This window comes from Musa acuminata, chromosome BXJ2-8 (assembly GCF_036884655.1).
Source record: "Musa acuminata AAA Group cultivar baxijiao chromosome BXJ2-8, Cavendish_Baxijiao_AAA, whole genome shotgun sequence".
NCBI classification, from domain to species: Eukaryota; Viridiplantae; Streptophyta; class Magnoliopsida; order Zingiberales; family Musaceae; genus Musa; species Musa acuminata.
Genome location: NC_088345.1, coordinates 31,719,023 through 31,734,593, shown reverse-complemented (window position 1 = coordinate 31,734,593; position 15,571 = coordinate 31,719,023). Strand labels below are relative to the sequence as shown.

The 15,571-nt window shown below is 41.3% G+C and overlaps 2 protein-coding genes and 1 non-coding gene across 3 annotated transcripts; 2 read left to right on the top strand and 1 right to left on the bottom strand.

The window, feature by feature from the left end:
* Positions 1–5,362: 5,362 nt before the first annotated feature.
* LOC103994855 (protein PHOSPHATE-INDUCED 1-like) lies at positions 5,363–6,365 on the top strand. The gene has a single exon (XM_009415298.3). It carries the CDS (start codon positions 5,385–5,387, stop codon positions 6,336–6,338), a length of 954 nt encoding a protein of 317 aa, XP_009413573.2. The 5' UTR covers positions 5,363–5,384; the 3' UTR covers positions 6,339–6,365.
* Positions 6,366–6,438: 73 nt separating this feature from the next.
* Positions 6,439–14,844, bottom strand: LOC103994856 (7-deoxyloganetin glucosyltransferase-like). Its single transcript, XM_065121309.1, has 3 exons — positions 14,259–14,844; positions 13,974–14,187; positions 6,439–7,193 (listed from the first exon to the last, which is right to left on the bottom strand). Exons 1-3 carry the CDS (start codon positions 14,764–14,766, stop codon positions 6,488–6,490), a joined length of 1,428 nt encoding a protein of 475 aa, XP_064977381.1. The 5' UTR covers positions 14,767–14,844; the 3' UTR covers positions 6,439–6,487.
* Positions 14,845–15,027: 183 nt separating this feature from the next.
* On the top strand, positions 15,028–15,114 carry TRNAM-CAU (transfer RNA methionine (anticodon CAU)). Its single transcript is given in 2 exon segments — positions 15,028–15,065; positions 15,079–15,114. It is a non-coding gene; the product is annotated as a tRNA-Met (tRNA).
* Positions 15,115–15,571: the final 457 nt, after the last annotated feature.

The following is a 15,571-nucleotide window of genomic DNA, read 5'->3' as shown; positions in this document are numbered from 1 at the left end:
CCTAAATGCATTGACGAGGCCATAAAAGATGATTTTTGGGTTATTGCAATGCAAGAGAAATTGAATCAATTTGAGAGGAATAAGGTATGGAAGCTTGTTCCTAGACCTAGTGACCATTTAGTCATTGTACTAAATGGGTCTTTAGAAACAAGCAAGACGAAAATGGTATCATGGTTATAAACAAGGCTAGATTAGTGGCCAAAGGTTTCAACTAAGAAGAAGGTATCGATTACGAAGAAACCTTCGCTCCCATGGCTCGATTAGAAGCCATAAGGATGCTCCTTGCCTATGCTAGTAGTAATAATTTTAAACTATTTCAAATGGATGTCAAAAGTGCCTTCTTGAATGGTTTTATTTCCGAAGAAAGGCTTAGTTCCTTTCTTATTTTAAATAATTTTACCAAAGGCAAGGTTGATACTACATTGTTTATTAAACATTTTGAAAATAATTTTCTTATTGTACAAATTTATGTTGACGATATTATTTTTGGCTCTTCGGATGAATCACTATGTGAATCATTTGCCAAATGTATGAGTCATGAATTTGAAATGAGTTTAATGGGTGAATTAACTTTCTTTTTAGGATTACAAATCAAACAACTTAGGGATGGTATATTTCTTAACCAATCTAAATATACATTAGAATTGTTAAAACGATTTAACATGGATAATTCAAAAGCAATAAACACCCCTATGAGTACTGCGACTAAGTTAGATATAGATGAAAATAGTGAAAATTTCGATCAAAAAACATATAGGGGAATGATAGGTAGTCTACTCTACCTCACCGCGACTAGACCGGATATTATATTTAGTGTAGGACTTTGCGCTAGGTTTCAATCAAATCCTAAATTATCTCATCTTAAAGGTGTTAAAAGAATATTTAGGTATCTTAAAGGAACTCCAAATCTAGGATTGTGGTATCCAAAATCTAAAAAATTCGATTTAATAGCTTATGCAGATGCCGATTTTGGCGGATGCAGGATAGATAGAAAAAATACATCTGGAACATGCCAATTTTTAGGACATGCACTTGTTTCTTGGACTTCCAAGAAACAAAATTTAGTTGCACTATCTACGGCGGAAGCCGAGTACATTGCTGCAAGTGCATGCTGTGCACAAGTTGTTTGGATGAAAAATACATTAGAAAACTATGGAATTTACTTTAAAAATATTCCCATAAAATTTGATAATACTAGTGTCATATGTCTTACTAAAAATCCAATTCAGCACTCTAGAACTAAGCACATTGACATTAGGCATCATTTTATACGCGATCATGTCCTTAACAATGATGTTGTTCTAGAATTCATTGACACAAAACATCAATTAGCATATATATTTATAAAAGCTTTGAATGAAGACCAATTTGAATTCATTAGAAGGGAATTAGGTATGTTAAATTGTCCCTAAGAATAAACTTGTTTGAATGGATTTTCCGTAAAGTTTTTCATCCTCTCTCCGTTCCTCGGTGAATCTAATCCTTCTCTTTCGATTCTAAATGACATGTTAAATTATCTTATCCTATCTTGAGTCAAACACCGCTCCCATCTGATCAAGAATGATTTTATGACATTTTGTGAATCTCGAAATTGATTTTGATTATGAGTTTCAAGTTGACAATTTGAATTTGAATGAGTCTGTATTCGAATTATGATCTTGACTTATTGGAGTTACTACTTGAAATTTTTTCTTCAAAATCTCTTCTTTGTACACTTACAATTTTTGTTATTTATAGAAAGAAGAGATTTAATAAAATAGATGAATGCTGAATTTTCCCTTAAGATGAACTCTGCGTAGATATTTTAGCATACTTAATTTTGAATGATGAATTTTTGTATGATCAATGCTGAATTCTTGATGTTATAATCATAAATTATGTGCTTCAAGTCTCATTCCCTTTTTGTTGATGACAAAGGGGGAGAAATGATGACTAAGTGATGACTTATACCATTTCGATAGCATGATTTAATGAAAATGTCTTATGCGCATCGATAACATGACTAATATGAATTACAAAAGCTTATGTGATATGAATGTCTTATATGCCTTGCAAAATCTTTGAGAATATCTCAAGATTGATTGATAATATTGAAAGGATGCCTTACATTTATATCATGAAATTCATGTTGAAAATCTTTATCTCCTATCGTAGTAAAAATTATCTCTTATCATTAGACTTGAAAATGATTTTCATCGAAATTTCATATTTACTTATGCTTAATGAGAATAACGATAAGTTCAACGGTTTGAACTTATCAGTTTATGCTTAATTCAATGGGATGGAATTCAAGTATTTTTATCTTCTCATAATATGACATATAGATAGGGGGAGTTATGTTTAACTCCGTCATCAATTGATTGTCATCATCAAAAAGGGGGAGATTGTTGAATCTCGGATTTTGATGATAAAATCAATTGATGGGTTAATTGATCTAATCCATATTATTGAGTTAAGTGTGTAGGATTAACTATAATAACTAGAAAATACAAAGCAAGAATACCGGAGTCAAGTTCGATGGACGTTTAAGAGTCTGAAGAATCGTCGGAGATGCTGACGGAACCAACCGAGAAGAAATCGGGAACCTGTCGGAATTTTCGGAAGTTTGCCGAAGAGATCGTCGGAGGTTCACGGAGATCATCGAGAAGGCTCGGCTACTCGTTAAAGTCATCACAAGATCGGGAGCTTGTTGGGAGTTCGTCGGAAAGCTCGCCAGAACAAGACTCGACGTTCGCGGTTGAAAACTTGCTTATGATGTTTTTAGTTATGTAGTTCACTTGTAATTATGATTAGGATTAAGAGATAATCCTATATCCTGGTTAGGGGCCAATTGGGCCAAAATTAGATTTGGTTTGGGCTAAATTTGAAGCCCAACCAGTGAACCGAAGGGTTTGGTGGTGGCACCGCCCAGCACTGTCAGTATCAAACACTGACAGGCGATGGCACCGCCCAGCACTGTCAGTGTCAAACACTAACAGGCGGTGGCACCGCCAGCATCGGGAACCAAAGAGAATTCAAATTTTGGAGCCTAAATTTGAATCCTCTTGAGGCCTATAAATACCCCTCAAATCTCAGCTGAGATTACAACTTTTTTAGAAGCAATTGATTGAGAGAAAGGTCTTAGAAAAGTCTTAGCTAGTCTTGTTTTCAATTTGCTAGTTTTCACCTCTTTCTTTCTTGTTGAAAATCTGTAAGAGAGTGAACCGCTTGTAAAAAGTTGTAAGAGGGGTATTTACCCTTCCCCTTCGAGAGATTTGCTAGTGGAAGGTGGGAGCCTCATCGAAGAGGGGCCTCGCAAGTGGATGTAGGTCATTTGACCGAACCACTTTAAAATCGATGTAATCTCTGGTTTGTATTTCATTACTACTGTTTACATTACTGCAAACCTTCTTACTTGCTTTATTTCTTCATTACTTTTGCTGCACAACTTTGCGAATACGTTTTTAAGTTAAGCACTTCCGAGTTCGATTTGTATCGTACGAAAGATTTCTCAAAACCGACGATTTAATTCGCTACACTAATTCACCCCCCCCCTTAGTACCGCTCTGATCCTAACAAAACCTCTATATCAAAGCTTCTCTATTGTTGTAAGAAGTCCTCAAGGTCTACTTCCTATTATTTAAACATCAACAGGAGGTTTCAATAGCGAGAGAGAAATAGTGAGAGAGAAGAAGATCGAAATGCACAATCATACGCAAACTACCTAGAGCACTCAAGTGATATCAAAAGACAATAAATATTCTTACACATCTTATTTGATTATTTTATTCTATTATTTCAAATCTTATAATTAATATCTTGATTTTATAAATAATAGATGTTATTTACTTTCTATTTTATCGAGTCAACTAATCATTGCATCTAAACTCTATACGGATCAATCACGACAATAATATATTTTTTATTATGCAAAATATCACATAATAAATTAATATTTAATTTGATTATTATAAATTTCACAAGTTAAAATGACCATCTAGGTACATTTATAAAGTTTTGATATTCATCTAACTTGGATTAGACTTGACACAAGAAAATTAAAACGAAATATACGGTGCAAGGCAACTGTGGACAGCATTGCATAAATAGTGATTGTATACTCGACCAAAAAAAAAAAAAAAAGAGAGAGAGAGATAGATACAGACTTCGAACACATGATGTGTTTTTGTATCATCACAAAGATTTTGATTGGATTATCATAAATTACGAGAAGACTTAAGTTATTATGAAATGATTTAATCTAAATAAGTCGGATGTTGTCCCTGAACTGATGTATGAAATTAGAGATTCCTTTTTAGTTCTAATGGGGGATGGGAACTGTGCTTACTTTTCTAGCGAAGACTCTCATTGCAGAAACATTGTACTGTTGCTATTTTCCCCTGATTTTGATTGAAGATTAATATGATCATGTATGAGTGCAGATGAATCAGGGCATTTCAGAGTGGTCACAAATTAATATATCTTTTCTTATGTAGCAACAACCAAGCTATGCAAATTAATTATTATCCCAAGAGAATCCACAAAGCTAGAAATAATTTGAACTAATGCCGAGCCACTGGATTTTAAATCTCTATTTCATGTTTCAAATAAGATTTTCTTTTGGAATATCAATATCCTCGGTGTTTTGGACTTCAATATCCATCATCAAATTCTACATATATGAATATTATTCTGTGTAAAATAGTGCGTGCAGAATGTGTTTTGAGTGTACTTGACTAAAATAATAGGGATGAGTAATGAGTGTATTCCTTTTGAGAAAAGCTTAGCTAGTAATAAATACTGACTTATTGAAATTTTTTTATCCCTTTCTTCGTTTGGTCAAACTGTACCTTAAACTTTGTAGAAATAGTGGGTTCCTTCTCCTTTCCTCCAAGTCTTCCTAAGACATTATACTAATAAAAAAGATAACCCTAAACATCCACTATTATCTTTTAGGCTCCAAAGAAGGTCAAGTCCTAATTTTTTTAGTAGTAAACTTATCTTTCATTTCAGTCATCAAGAAAGCTTAAAAATGCAGATTCAAACTTATATTTCCTTTTCCAGAGTATTGAGATTAAAGCAACTGTTTGCTTTATAAACTTGATTGTATAATTGGTAGGATTAGTATGCATTATGTCATCATCGGATCATTAAATTCAAGCAATTGTTTTATGTACGTGAAAGAATTGAAGGAGTAGCATGGAGTAAATCCACCTGCAATCCATCAAACCCAAACACACAAGGGATATGTGCTAAGGAATCCCTTGATCAATGATCAAGGCAAAGGACAATACTTCCTTCCTTGTTGACACAACAATGGTTCCCCTTCCCCACTATGAATATCTTCCCTTGCTCCTCTCATCCCACCCCCCCACCCCTCCCAACCTGCTCACCCTCCACATTTCATGGCTTCCATCCATCAACCCAAAGAATCGACCACATTCCTTCTCTTTCTTCTCCTTCTGAGCTTTACAGACCTATGTATTGCATCAAGGAAGCTATCCTCTCTCTACCAACCTCCCCCTACCATCCTCACCTACCACAGAGGAGCCTTGTTGGAGGGAAACATCCCAATCTCCGTCCTGTGGTATGGGAAATTCTCACCATCACAGAGATCAATTATCACCGACTTCCTCCTCTCCCTGACTCCCCCACACCGCCCCACCACCTTCGCCATCATAACACCCACTGTCTCCAAATGGTGGAGAACAGTCGACTACTACGTCCAAAAGGCCGGGAAGAGGAAGACCCATGTGTTGCTCACCAACCAAGTGTTAGACGAGGGGTACTCCATGGGGAGGCTTCTGAGGAGGTCCGACGTCTCGGAGCTGGCGCGCAGACTGGGCGTCATGGCGGGCGGGGTCGCCCTCGTGCTCACGGCCGCGGACGTGGCCGTGGAGGGGTTCTGCTCCGCTGCCTGCGGGATGCACGGATCCGTCGCCGCGGGCTCTGCTCGGACCGCGTACATATGGGTGGGCGACTCCATGAGCCAGTGCCCGGGACAGTGCGCGTGGCCGTTCCACAAGCCAGCCTACGGGCAGCAGGGACAGCCCCTCGGCGCGCCCAACGGAGACGTGGGGCTCGACGGCATGGTGATCAACTTGGCGACGCTGTTGGCCGGCTCCGTCACGAACCCGTACGGCGGCGGATACTTCCAGGGCGATCGGGACGCGCCGGTGGAGGTGGCTGCTGGGTGCCCAGGCGTCTATGGCGAGGGCGCATACCCTGGCTATGCTGGGAAACTGAGGGTGGACGTGAAGACGAAGGCGAGCTATAACGTGGAAGGAGAGAAGGGGAGGAAGTATTTGGTGCCGGCTTTGTTGGACCCGATTAGCAACTCTTGTTTGCCTATGGTTTGATTGGATTTGTGTTTGGGTTGAGTTATCTTGTACATATTAGTGTCAGCTACAATGTTGTTATGTATCGCAATTTGCCAGACAACTACACTTTGCAGAGCAGTGAGTGAATCATCATGCTATAGGAACAACATATCAAACAGGAGCTTGTCTCACTGTCTCCTTATCAACTCCTCCACCAGCCTTTCAAGGTTGACCGAGGAAGAGCCCCCCGGGCCAATGGCTTTTCTTGCCCTCTCTTTCCATTCCAATGCTCTCTTTGTCATCTCTCTCCCTTTGTCCCCTGTCATCACCTCCCTTATGCACCCCTCCACCTCCCCCCTCCTCGCGTTGCTGCCGATCTCCGTACCCATCCCCCATTTGGTGCACAAGTACCTGCAGTTGGTTTGCTGCTCGGCGAAGAATGGCCAGCATATCATCGGCACGCCCTCGCTGATGCTCTCCAGCGTCGAGTTCCACCCGCAGTGCGACAGGAAGACAGCCGTCGCGGGGTGGCTTAAGACCTCCTCTTGGTTGCACCACCCCACCAACAGCCCCCTCCCTTCTACTTCCGCGGCAAACTCCTCCGGCAGCACCGCCGCCTCGCCTCGCACCATGTCGGGCCTCACCACCCACAGGAACGGGTACCCGCTGCGCGCCAAGCCCCACGCGAACTCGAGCAGCTGCTCCGCCGTCACTACCGTGATGCTCCCGAAGTTGACGTACAGGACGGAGCCATCAGCCTGGTCGTCCAGCCATTTGATGCACTCGGTATCTTCCTTCCACAGGTTACCAGAGATCGAGGTGAAGGCGGTGGTGGCGATGGACGAGACAGGGCCGACGGAGTAGAGGTTGGGGAACTTGGAGCGGATTGTTGGGCTGATAGCCCAGCCCATGTGGGCTAGGGCAGCCCACAGCCCATACCTCATCTTAACCTAACCCTAATTAAGATTAGAGGGGTGTGGTGGTTGCGTTTTAGAAGCAGAAAAATGTTATAAAAAGGTAGCAACGAGGCAGATCTTGAGAGTCACGAGATTCCAAAGAAAAGAGAGAAGAACAAGGTAGAAAAACAAGAGAAAGAAAGGGAAGAAGACAAGGACAACCCAGAGAGACTGTTCTCAATCATCTAGCAGTGTTCTCATCTCAGATTAGATCAAATCTACAGTAGACTCTTGCTGTGATTACTTGGGGAGGTTTTAGATATTGTGGGCAGTGACGTGATCCATGTATCCCAATTATTCTCTTGTGGTTGTTGCTAGGGTTTTGGGCAAGAGATTGAGATTTGTATATTTATTATTCTCATAGTGGATTATCTCTAGTTTGCCCCGTGGTTTTTACCCTTCACATTGAAGGGGTTTTCCATGTATATCTTGGTGTTCTGTTTGATTGTGTTTCCATTTTATTCCGCTACGTATTATGATCTTCTAGTATTTGTTCATATACAAAGGTTATTCCTCTTTATATCCCCATCAACTGGTATTAGAGCGGGGTTTTGGTGATTTAATTTTTGTATTTGAACATGGAGGCCAGTAATATTTCTCGCATGATTAGTTTGAATGGAAATAATTGGATGATATGGAAACCAAGAATGGAAGATCTCTTGTATTGCAAAGATTTGTATGGACCTTTGCAAGGGGATAGTGCAAAACCTACAACTATGACAGATGATGAGTGGAAGAGGTTAGATCGAAAAACAATTGGGTTTATTAGACAGTGGCTTGATGATAGTGTCTTTCACCATATTTCTACTGAAATTTCTGCATATTCTCTTTGGAAAAAATTGGAAACTCTCTATGAAAGAAAAACAACTGACAACAAAGCTTTTTTTATCAGAAAACTTGTGAACCTAAAATATAGAGAGGGTGCTTCTATTGCTGAGCATTTGAATGAAATGCAGAGTATTTCTAACCAGTTATCCTCTATGAAAATGTCTCTTGATGATGAGTTGCAGGCATTGTTACTTCTCAGTTCATTACCAGAAAGTTGGGAGACACTGGTGGTTTCCCTTAGTAATTCTGTGCCAGATGGTATTGTCACTATGAGTCAAGTAGTAAGTAGTTTGTTGAATGAGGAGTTGAGAAGAAAGAATTCGACAACATCTCAGAATGATTCACAGGCACTTATCTCAGAGAACAGAGGAAGGTCAAAGTCTAGAAGTAGTTCACGTATGGGTATGAGCAAGTCAAGATCAAGAAAAGATATTGTTTGCTATAACTATGGTGAGAAAGGACATTATAAGAACCAATGTAAGCAAGCTAAGAAGAAAAAGAAAAAGGGAAAAGAAGTGGAGTCTACAGAGTCAAAGGATAATACTACAACTATAGTGCAGGGTGGTGATTATTTGATTTTGTCTCCTTCTGATGATATTTTTTCTTGCGTGTGTCAAGATCTTGAGTGTGTGATTGACATAGGTGCTTCTTATCATGCTACACATCGGAGAGAGTTTTTTGCTACATACAGGTATGGAAACTTTGGTGTTGTCAAGATGAGCAACTATGGCATAGCAGACATCATTGGCATGGGTGATATCCATTTAAAGACCAACCTTGGCTGCAAGTTGGTACTTAAGGATGTGAGGCATGTGGTTGACTTGAGGCTGAATTTAATTTCAGTTGGAAGACTAGATGATTAAGAGTATGAAAGCAGATTTCATAGAGGGCAATGGAAGCTCAGTAAGGGTTCTCTTGTTATAGCTAGTGGAAAGAAATGTCATACTTTGTATAGGTTGCAGGCTAAAGCTTATGGTGAGCAGTTAAATACTACAGAGAAAGACTTCAGTATGGAGTTGTGGCATAGGCGATTGGGACACATGAGCGAGAAGGGGCTACAAGCTCTTTCCAAGAGAGAGGTATTACTATATTTCAGAGGTATACACATCTAAACCCTTGTATTGATTGTTTGGCTGGTAAACAACATAGAGTTTCATTTGCTAGTGTTGCTTTATCTAAAAAAATGCATGCATTAGACCGTGTTTATACAGATGTATGTGGTCCTTTGAGGACAAAAACTCCTGGTGGATCTGTTGATGTTCTTGGTATAAGTGGTGCACTTTATTTTATCACATTTATAGATGATTTTTTCAGGAAAGTTTGGGCTTATGCTTTGAAGACCAAAGATCAGGTTATTAATGTCTAAAGAGTTTCATGCCAGGGTTGAAAGGGAGACAGAAAGGAAATTGAAATGCATAAGATCAGATAATGGTGGTGAGTATACGGGATTGTTTAATGACTATTGCAGGTCACATGGGATCCAACATGAGATGACAGTTCTTGGTACACCTCAACATAATGCAATTGTAGAGAGGATGAACCGCACCATCATGGAAAAGATCAGATGTATGCTTTCACATGCCAAGCTACCCAAAAGGTTTTGGGATGAGGCTTTGAGGACTGCAGTTGATGTGATCAACTTATCACCATGTATAGCCCTAGATGGTGATGTTGCAGAGCATGTATGGTCAGAGAAAGATGTTTCCTACAGGCATTCGAGAGTATTTGGTTGTCGCGCATTTGTACATATTCCAGATAATAAGAGGTCCAAGCTGGATGGTAAGTCTAAAGAATGTATTTTTCTTGGTTACTCACATGATCAGTTTGGTTACAGGCTTTGAGATCCAGAAAAGTAGAAGGTGTTCAGGAGCAGAGATGTGGTCTTCTTTGAGGATCAAACTTTTGAGGATTTGAAGAAGAATGCACCAACCAAGACTTCTGTAGAAGGATTAGTAGATTGTGACCCAGTTATTCCTCCAGTATATCAGGGTGATGGGGGAGATGTGCAGGAAAATAGTGTAGAGCCTGATGTTGATTTATTTGCAGGACATGTTGAGCAAGAAGAAGTAGGAGAGCAAGTTCCCGCAGAACCTCAGTTGAGAAGATCTTCTAGACAACGTCAACCTTCCAGAAGATACTCTACAGATGAGTATGTGATGCTTACTAATGCAGGTGAACCAGAGAGTTACCAGGAAGTAGTTGAAAGTGAGCAGAAAGAGAAGTGGTTAGTTCCTATGCAGGAAGAGATGGATGCTCTTCAAAAGAACCATACTTATGATTTGATGCTGCTACCAAATGGAATGAAGGCCTTGAAGAACAAGTGGGTTTTTAGGTTCAAGACTCAAAATAATTGTTCTCAACCAAAGTACAAAGCTAGATTGGTTGTGAAAGGCTTTGGTCAAAAGAAAGGTATTGACTTTGAAGAGATTTTCTCTCCTGTTGTTAAAATGTCTTCTATTCGTGTTGCTCTTGGTATTGCTGCTAGCCAGGACTTAGAGGTTGAGTAGTTAGATGTGAAGACAGCTTTCTTTCATGGTGATTTGGATGAGGAAATTTATATGGAGCAACCAGAAGGCTTCAAAGTCAAAGGTAAAGATAATTTTGTCTGCAAGTTGAAGAAGAGCTTGTATGGGCTAAAGCAAGCTCCAAGACAATAGTACAGAAAGTTTGATTCATTTATGACAGAAAATGGATACAAAAGAACGGCTTCAGATCATTGTGTGTACATCAAATGGTTTGGTGAGGATTTTATTATTCTCTTACTTTATGTTGATGATATGCTTATTCTTGGGAAAGATATGTCTAAAATTGACAGGTTGAAGAAGGAACTGAGTGAGTCTTTTGCAATGAAGGATATGGGGCCAGCAAAGCAAATACTGGGCATGCAGATTTCTCATGACAGGAAAAACAAGAAGATTTGGTTGTCACAGAAGAAATACATCGAGAAGGTATTGGAAAGATTCAGTATGAGCAATGCAAAACCAGTTGGTTCTCCTTTTACAGGTCACTTCAAGTTGTGCTTAGAACAGAGTCCGTCAAGTGATGAGGAGAAGGAGAAAATGCTAGTCATAGGTGTCCAACAAGCCAATCACGTGAGTGATGGCACGTGTGACTTGATACAGAATCTTTTTACTTATTATATTTTGGCGTATATCACTTTATAACTATTGCATAAATGCATATATATATATTGTGATGTCCTTGGATTTGTGCAATGGGAATCGGATCGTGATGAGATCACGATAATGAGATCGATTCACCTTTAAACACATATCCTAAATAATCCCGGTCATAGGTTACTCGAGAGGGACATCGTTATAATCGGATAGACTGGTGTGCTGTATATCCGTCCATATGATGGATGCAACTGGTCTCATAGCTGCTCGTGTAGGGACACTAGGGATACAATACAGGTGCTCATTGGAGAATGAGTTCACTGATTGATCCGCTTACGGAATGCTGGATGGTTGATGATGCCTTATTGTCAAACAGCGATTCCGTAGTCCTAGTGGTGTATCTGGTCCTTAGACTTGAGACACCAAGGATGTCCTGTATGAGTGCTCCACTCTTTGATACCAGACTTATAGGTTTGGCTGTCCCAGATCTAGTACAGCTGGTTATTGGGAGTGGTAGTCGATCCTACGAGGGCTATTGAGTGTCGACAAAGGATCATCCACTCTCGGCGTCATGAGAGGAATATCCCATGTGTTCTTGCTCAGACAAATCCCTGGCCAGGGTCATTCGGGTTGAGAGAGAAAGAGTTCTCCGGGAGAATCCGATTAGAGCGAGACTCGAGTAGAAACCGTATGGGTCTGACAACACCATACTCGATATACGGTCTCTGGGATATTAGATGGATGAGGGACTATAGGTACATGGTAACTGAGGATAGACAGGTCCAATGGATTGGATTCCCCTGTATCGTTTGGGGACTACGACGTAGTGGCCTAGTACGTCCGTAGTCGATGAGTCGAGTGAATTATTACAGAGATAATAATTCACTGAGTTAGAAGGAGTTCTGACAGGTATGACTCACGTCCAGCTCGATATTGGGCCTAGAGGGTCACACACATATGGTAGGCATTGCGATGAGTAGAGGTTCGGATATGAGATATCCGACGGAGCCCTTGTCTTATTGGATGCAGATCCAATACCCACTAGGGAAGGACCTATTAGGGTTTGACACGGGATCTCTATAAATAGGAGGGATTCACAGCCTCATAGGCTAGAGTCTTTGCTTGCCCTTCATATTCTTCTCTCCCTCTCCACCTCAGAGTAGGCCTGGAGTTTTGAGGAGGGTCATCGCAACCCTGCTGTGTGGATCACCGCTAGAGAGGAGGACGCTTGACCTCCTTCACCCTCTCCTAAGGATCTGCAAGGAAACAGGGATATACGATCTCCCTAGGTAACACAATCTCTATACGCAGTTTTGTGTTTTGCGGATTTTTTACGCACCAATCTTCGCACGACGACGAACATCTTTTTGGGAATCGGGGATTTTTGTTTTCTTGTTCTTCCGCTGCGCATATGATGTCGTCCCCCATGATTTCCCAACAGAAAATATAAAAGGTTCCTTATGCTTCAGCAGTTGGAAGTTTAATGTATGCAATGGTATGTACGATGCCAGACATCGCATATGCAGTGGGTGTTACTAGCAGATTTCTTGCAAATCCAGGCAAAGAGCACTGGGCAGCAGTGAAGTGGATTTTTAGATATCTCAAAGGGAGCTCTAAGGTTTGTTTAAGCTTTGGAGGTGGACCACCTATGTTGACAGGTTACATAGATGCAGATATGGAAAGAGATATAGATACGAGAAAGTCCACTTCAGGTTATGTACTTACTTTTGCAGGGAGAGTTGTGTCATGACAATCCAGGTTACAAAGGTGTATTGCTCTCTCCACCACAAAAGCAGAATATATTGCTGCTATAGAGGTATGCAAAGAAATGTTATGGATGAAAGAATTCTTACAAGAATTAGAGCTGAAATAGGAAAATTATGTGGTGCATTGTGATAGCCAGAGTGCCATCCATTTGTGTAAGAACCCAATGTTTCATTCCAAGTCAAAGCATATAGATGTCAGATACCACTGGATTCGAAATGTATTTAAAGAGAAGCAGTTGCAGCTTTAGAAAATTCATACAGATGACAACGAAGCAGACATGTTGACGAAGACCTTACCAAAAGAAAGACAGGAGATATGCCGACAGTTGGTCGGCATGGCTTCACATTGAGGAGTCATGGGACAGCCTCCCTTATGGGCTGAAGGGGGAGGTTGTTGGGCTGATAGCCCATATTCAGCCTATGTGGGCTAGGGCAGCCCATAGCCCACACCTCCTCTTAACCTAACCTTAATTAAGATTAGGGGGTGTGGTGGCTACGTTTTAAAAGAAGAAAAAGGCTATAAAAAGGCAACAACGAGGCAGATCTTGAGAGTCACGGGATTCCAAAGAAAAGAGAGAAGAACAAGGCAGAAAAACAAGAGAAAGAAAGGGAAGAAGACAAGGACAACGCAGAGAGACTATTCTCAATCATCTAGCAGTGTTCTCATCTCAGGTTAGATCAAATCTACAATAGACTCTTGCTGTGATTACTTGGGGAGGTTTTAGATATTGTGGGCAGTGACGTGATCCTTGTATCCAAGTTATTCTCTTGTGGTTGTTGCTAAGGTTTTGGGCTAGAGATTGAGATTTGTATATTCATTATTCTCATAGTGGATTATCTCTAGTTTGCCCCGTGGTTTTTACCCTTCACATTGAAGGGATTTTTCACGTATATCTTGGTGTTCTGTTTGATTGTGTTTCCATTTTATTCCGTTGCGTATTATGGTCTTCTAGTATTTGCTCATATACAAAGGTTATTCTTCTTTATATCCCATCACGGATCCCGTACAACACGGGGCCCTCGAGGTTGTCGAAGGTGTTGAGGATGATACCGGCGGCTTGGGGAGCGTTATGCGCGGCACGCCTCGCCATAATGCTCGGCATTACGTCGTCGGGGTCGGTGGTCCGGACGAAGGACGGCAGGTCCCGGAAGCGGATGTTTTCGAGGCCGACGATCCAGTCGATCGGAGTATCGAGATACCCGTTCGTCAAGAAGCTTTCATCTGCGTGAAGGCATATCATCAAATATGATTCTTTGGGTGATGCAGATCGATCATTTGGCTCGAAATCTTACCTTTGAGAGGCGTGTAGCCTCTCCTGACGAGCTCACCAAAGTGAAAGTAGCTCCAATAGCCACATGCACTATGTGTGAAGAAGAGCAAGACAGGAACCCCGAAGTCCTCATCCACGGTGAAGCACATAGCCCCATCGGACACGATGCATGTGACGGGGGGCACGTCGGCCGCGCGGCTCAGCCTCGCCATGAGGTCTCTGAATGGGGCCAGGCAGGTGGCCCTGGTGGAAGCGCACAGCGCCGGCACATCCTGCGTGTTGTTCTCGTCCGACGGCGGCGGCAGGCCGTCGGGGATGGTCTCGAAGCGGAAGCCGTCGAGGCCTGCGGTGGCCCAGTCGGGGCCTCGGGACAGGGTGAGGCGGCGGTGGTTGTACTCGGTGTTGACGAAGGTGAAGTGGAAGCCCCTGGCGTGGAGTAGCTTGGCCAGCTTCAGGTGCGGATTGATGTGGCCTTGCGCCGGGAACGGGACGACCACCGCGTGGGGTCTAATCTCCGTGAAGGCAGCCATTTCTTTAGGCTTTGTGCTCTATCTTCTTCTCGTGGCCGCCTTGGCTTTGCACATTAAAGCTGTCAATCTCAGAAGAACACAAAAGACAGGCTGGAACTGCAGTACTATTTTACATTATTTTTAGGTGTGAACAACATGTCGTCATTTGTGTTGTCAGTTTCATAACGTTTACATATGAATTCATTAGTGCATTTGACGTATAACAAATATAGTAGATTTAGTTCATATAGTTATTTCCATCCTGACACCCATAAAACGACGGGGGTGGTGGCGCAGTTGGTTAGCGCGTAGGTCTCATAGCAGAAAAGAGTGATCCTGAGGTCGAGAGTTCGAGCCTCTCTCACCCCATAGTTTTTTAAATCATGCATTAATTATAAATCATTATATTTTATAAATATAAACTATCATGAAATAATTTTCTCCTACAAAATATGAAATCAGATCTTTAATTTTTCGTACTGTCGTAATGTAAAAATGTTGTACTACAGAATTGAACATTTCACTGTCCTATGCATAATTATACGATCTATATACAGTACGATATTGCAATCCCTATATGCTTCATAGACTTATGGTTTACAACATAAATCCAGCACTGACTTCAGATTACTTCTTCTCAACTGAACCGTAATATCCTCTGGGGCGTCAATAAATTCGCAAACAACACAAGATCTTCCCCTCTGTAGATTCCCAAACAATATTGTGCAGCTAACAAATACTAGTAAGCAAAGGACTAGAGAATTATGCCTAGTAGATGTCTCTTACAATAGATTCGGTGGTCAGCCGTTGTCGATCCGGTATCCTT

Coding starts and splice junctions, on each gene's coding strand:
- LOC103994855 (XM_009415298.3), top strand. CDS start 5,385: ATGGCTTCCATCCATCAACCCAAAGAATCGACCACATTCCTTCTCTTT.
- LOC103994856 (XM_065121309.1), bottom strand. CDS start 14,766: ATGGCTGCCTTCACGGAGATTAGACCCCACGCGGTGGTCGTCCCGTTC. Junction 14,188..14,258: donor AGGCTACACGCCTCTCAAAG/GTAAGATTTCGA, acceptor GCCTTCACGCAG/ATGAAAGCTTCTTGACGAAC. Junction 7,194..13,973: donor AACCTCGAGGGCCCCGTGTT/GTACGGGATCCG, acceptor CTGGGCTATCAG/CCCAACAATCCGCTCCAAGT.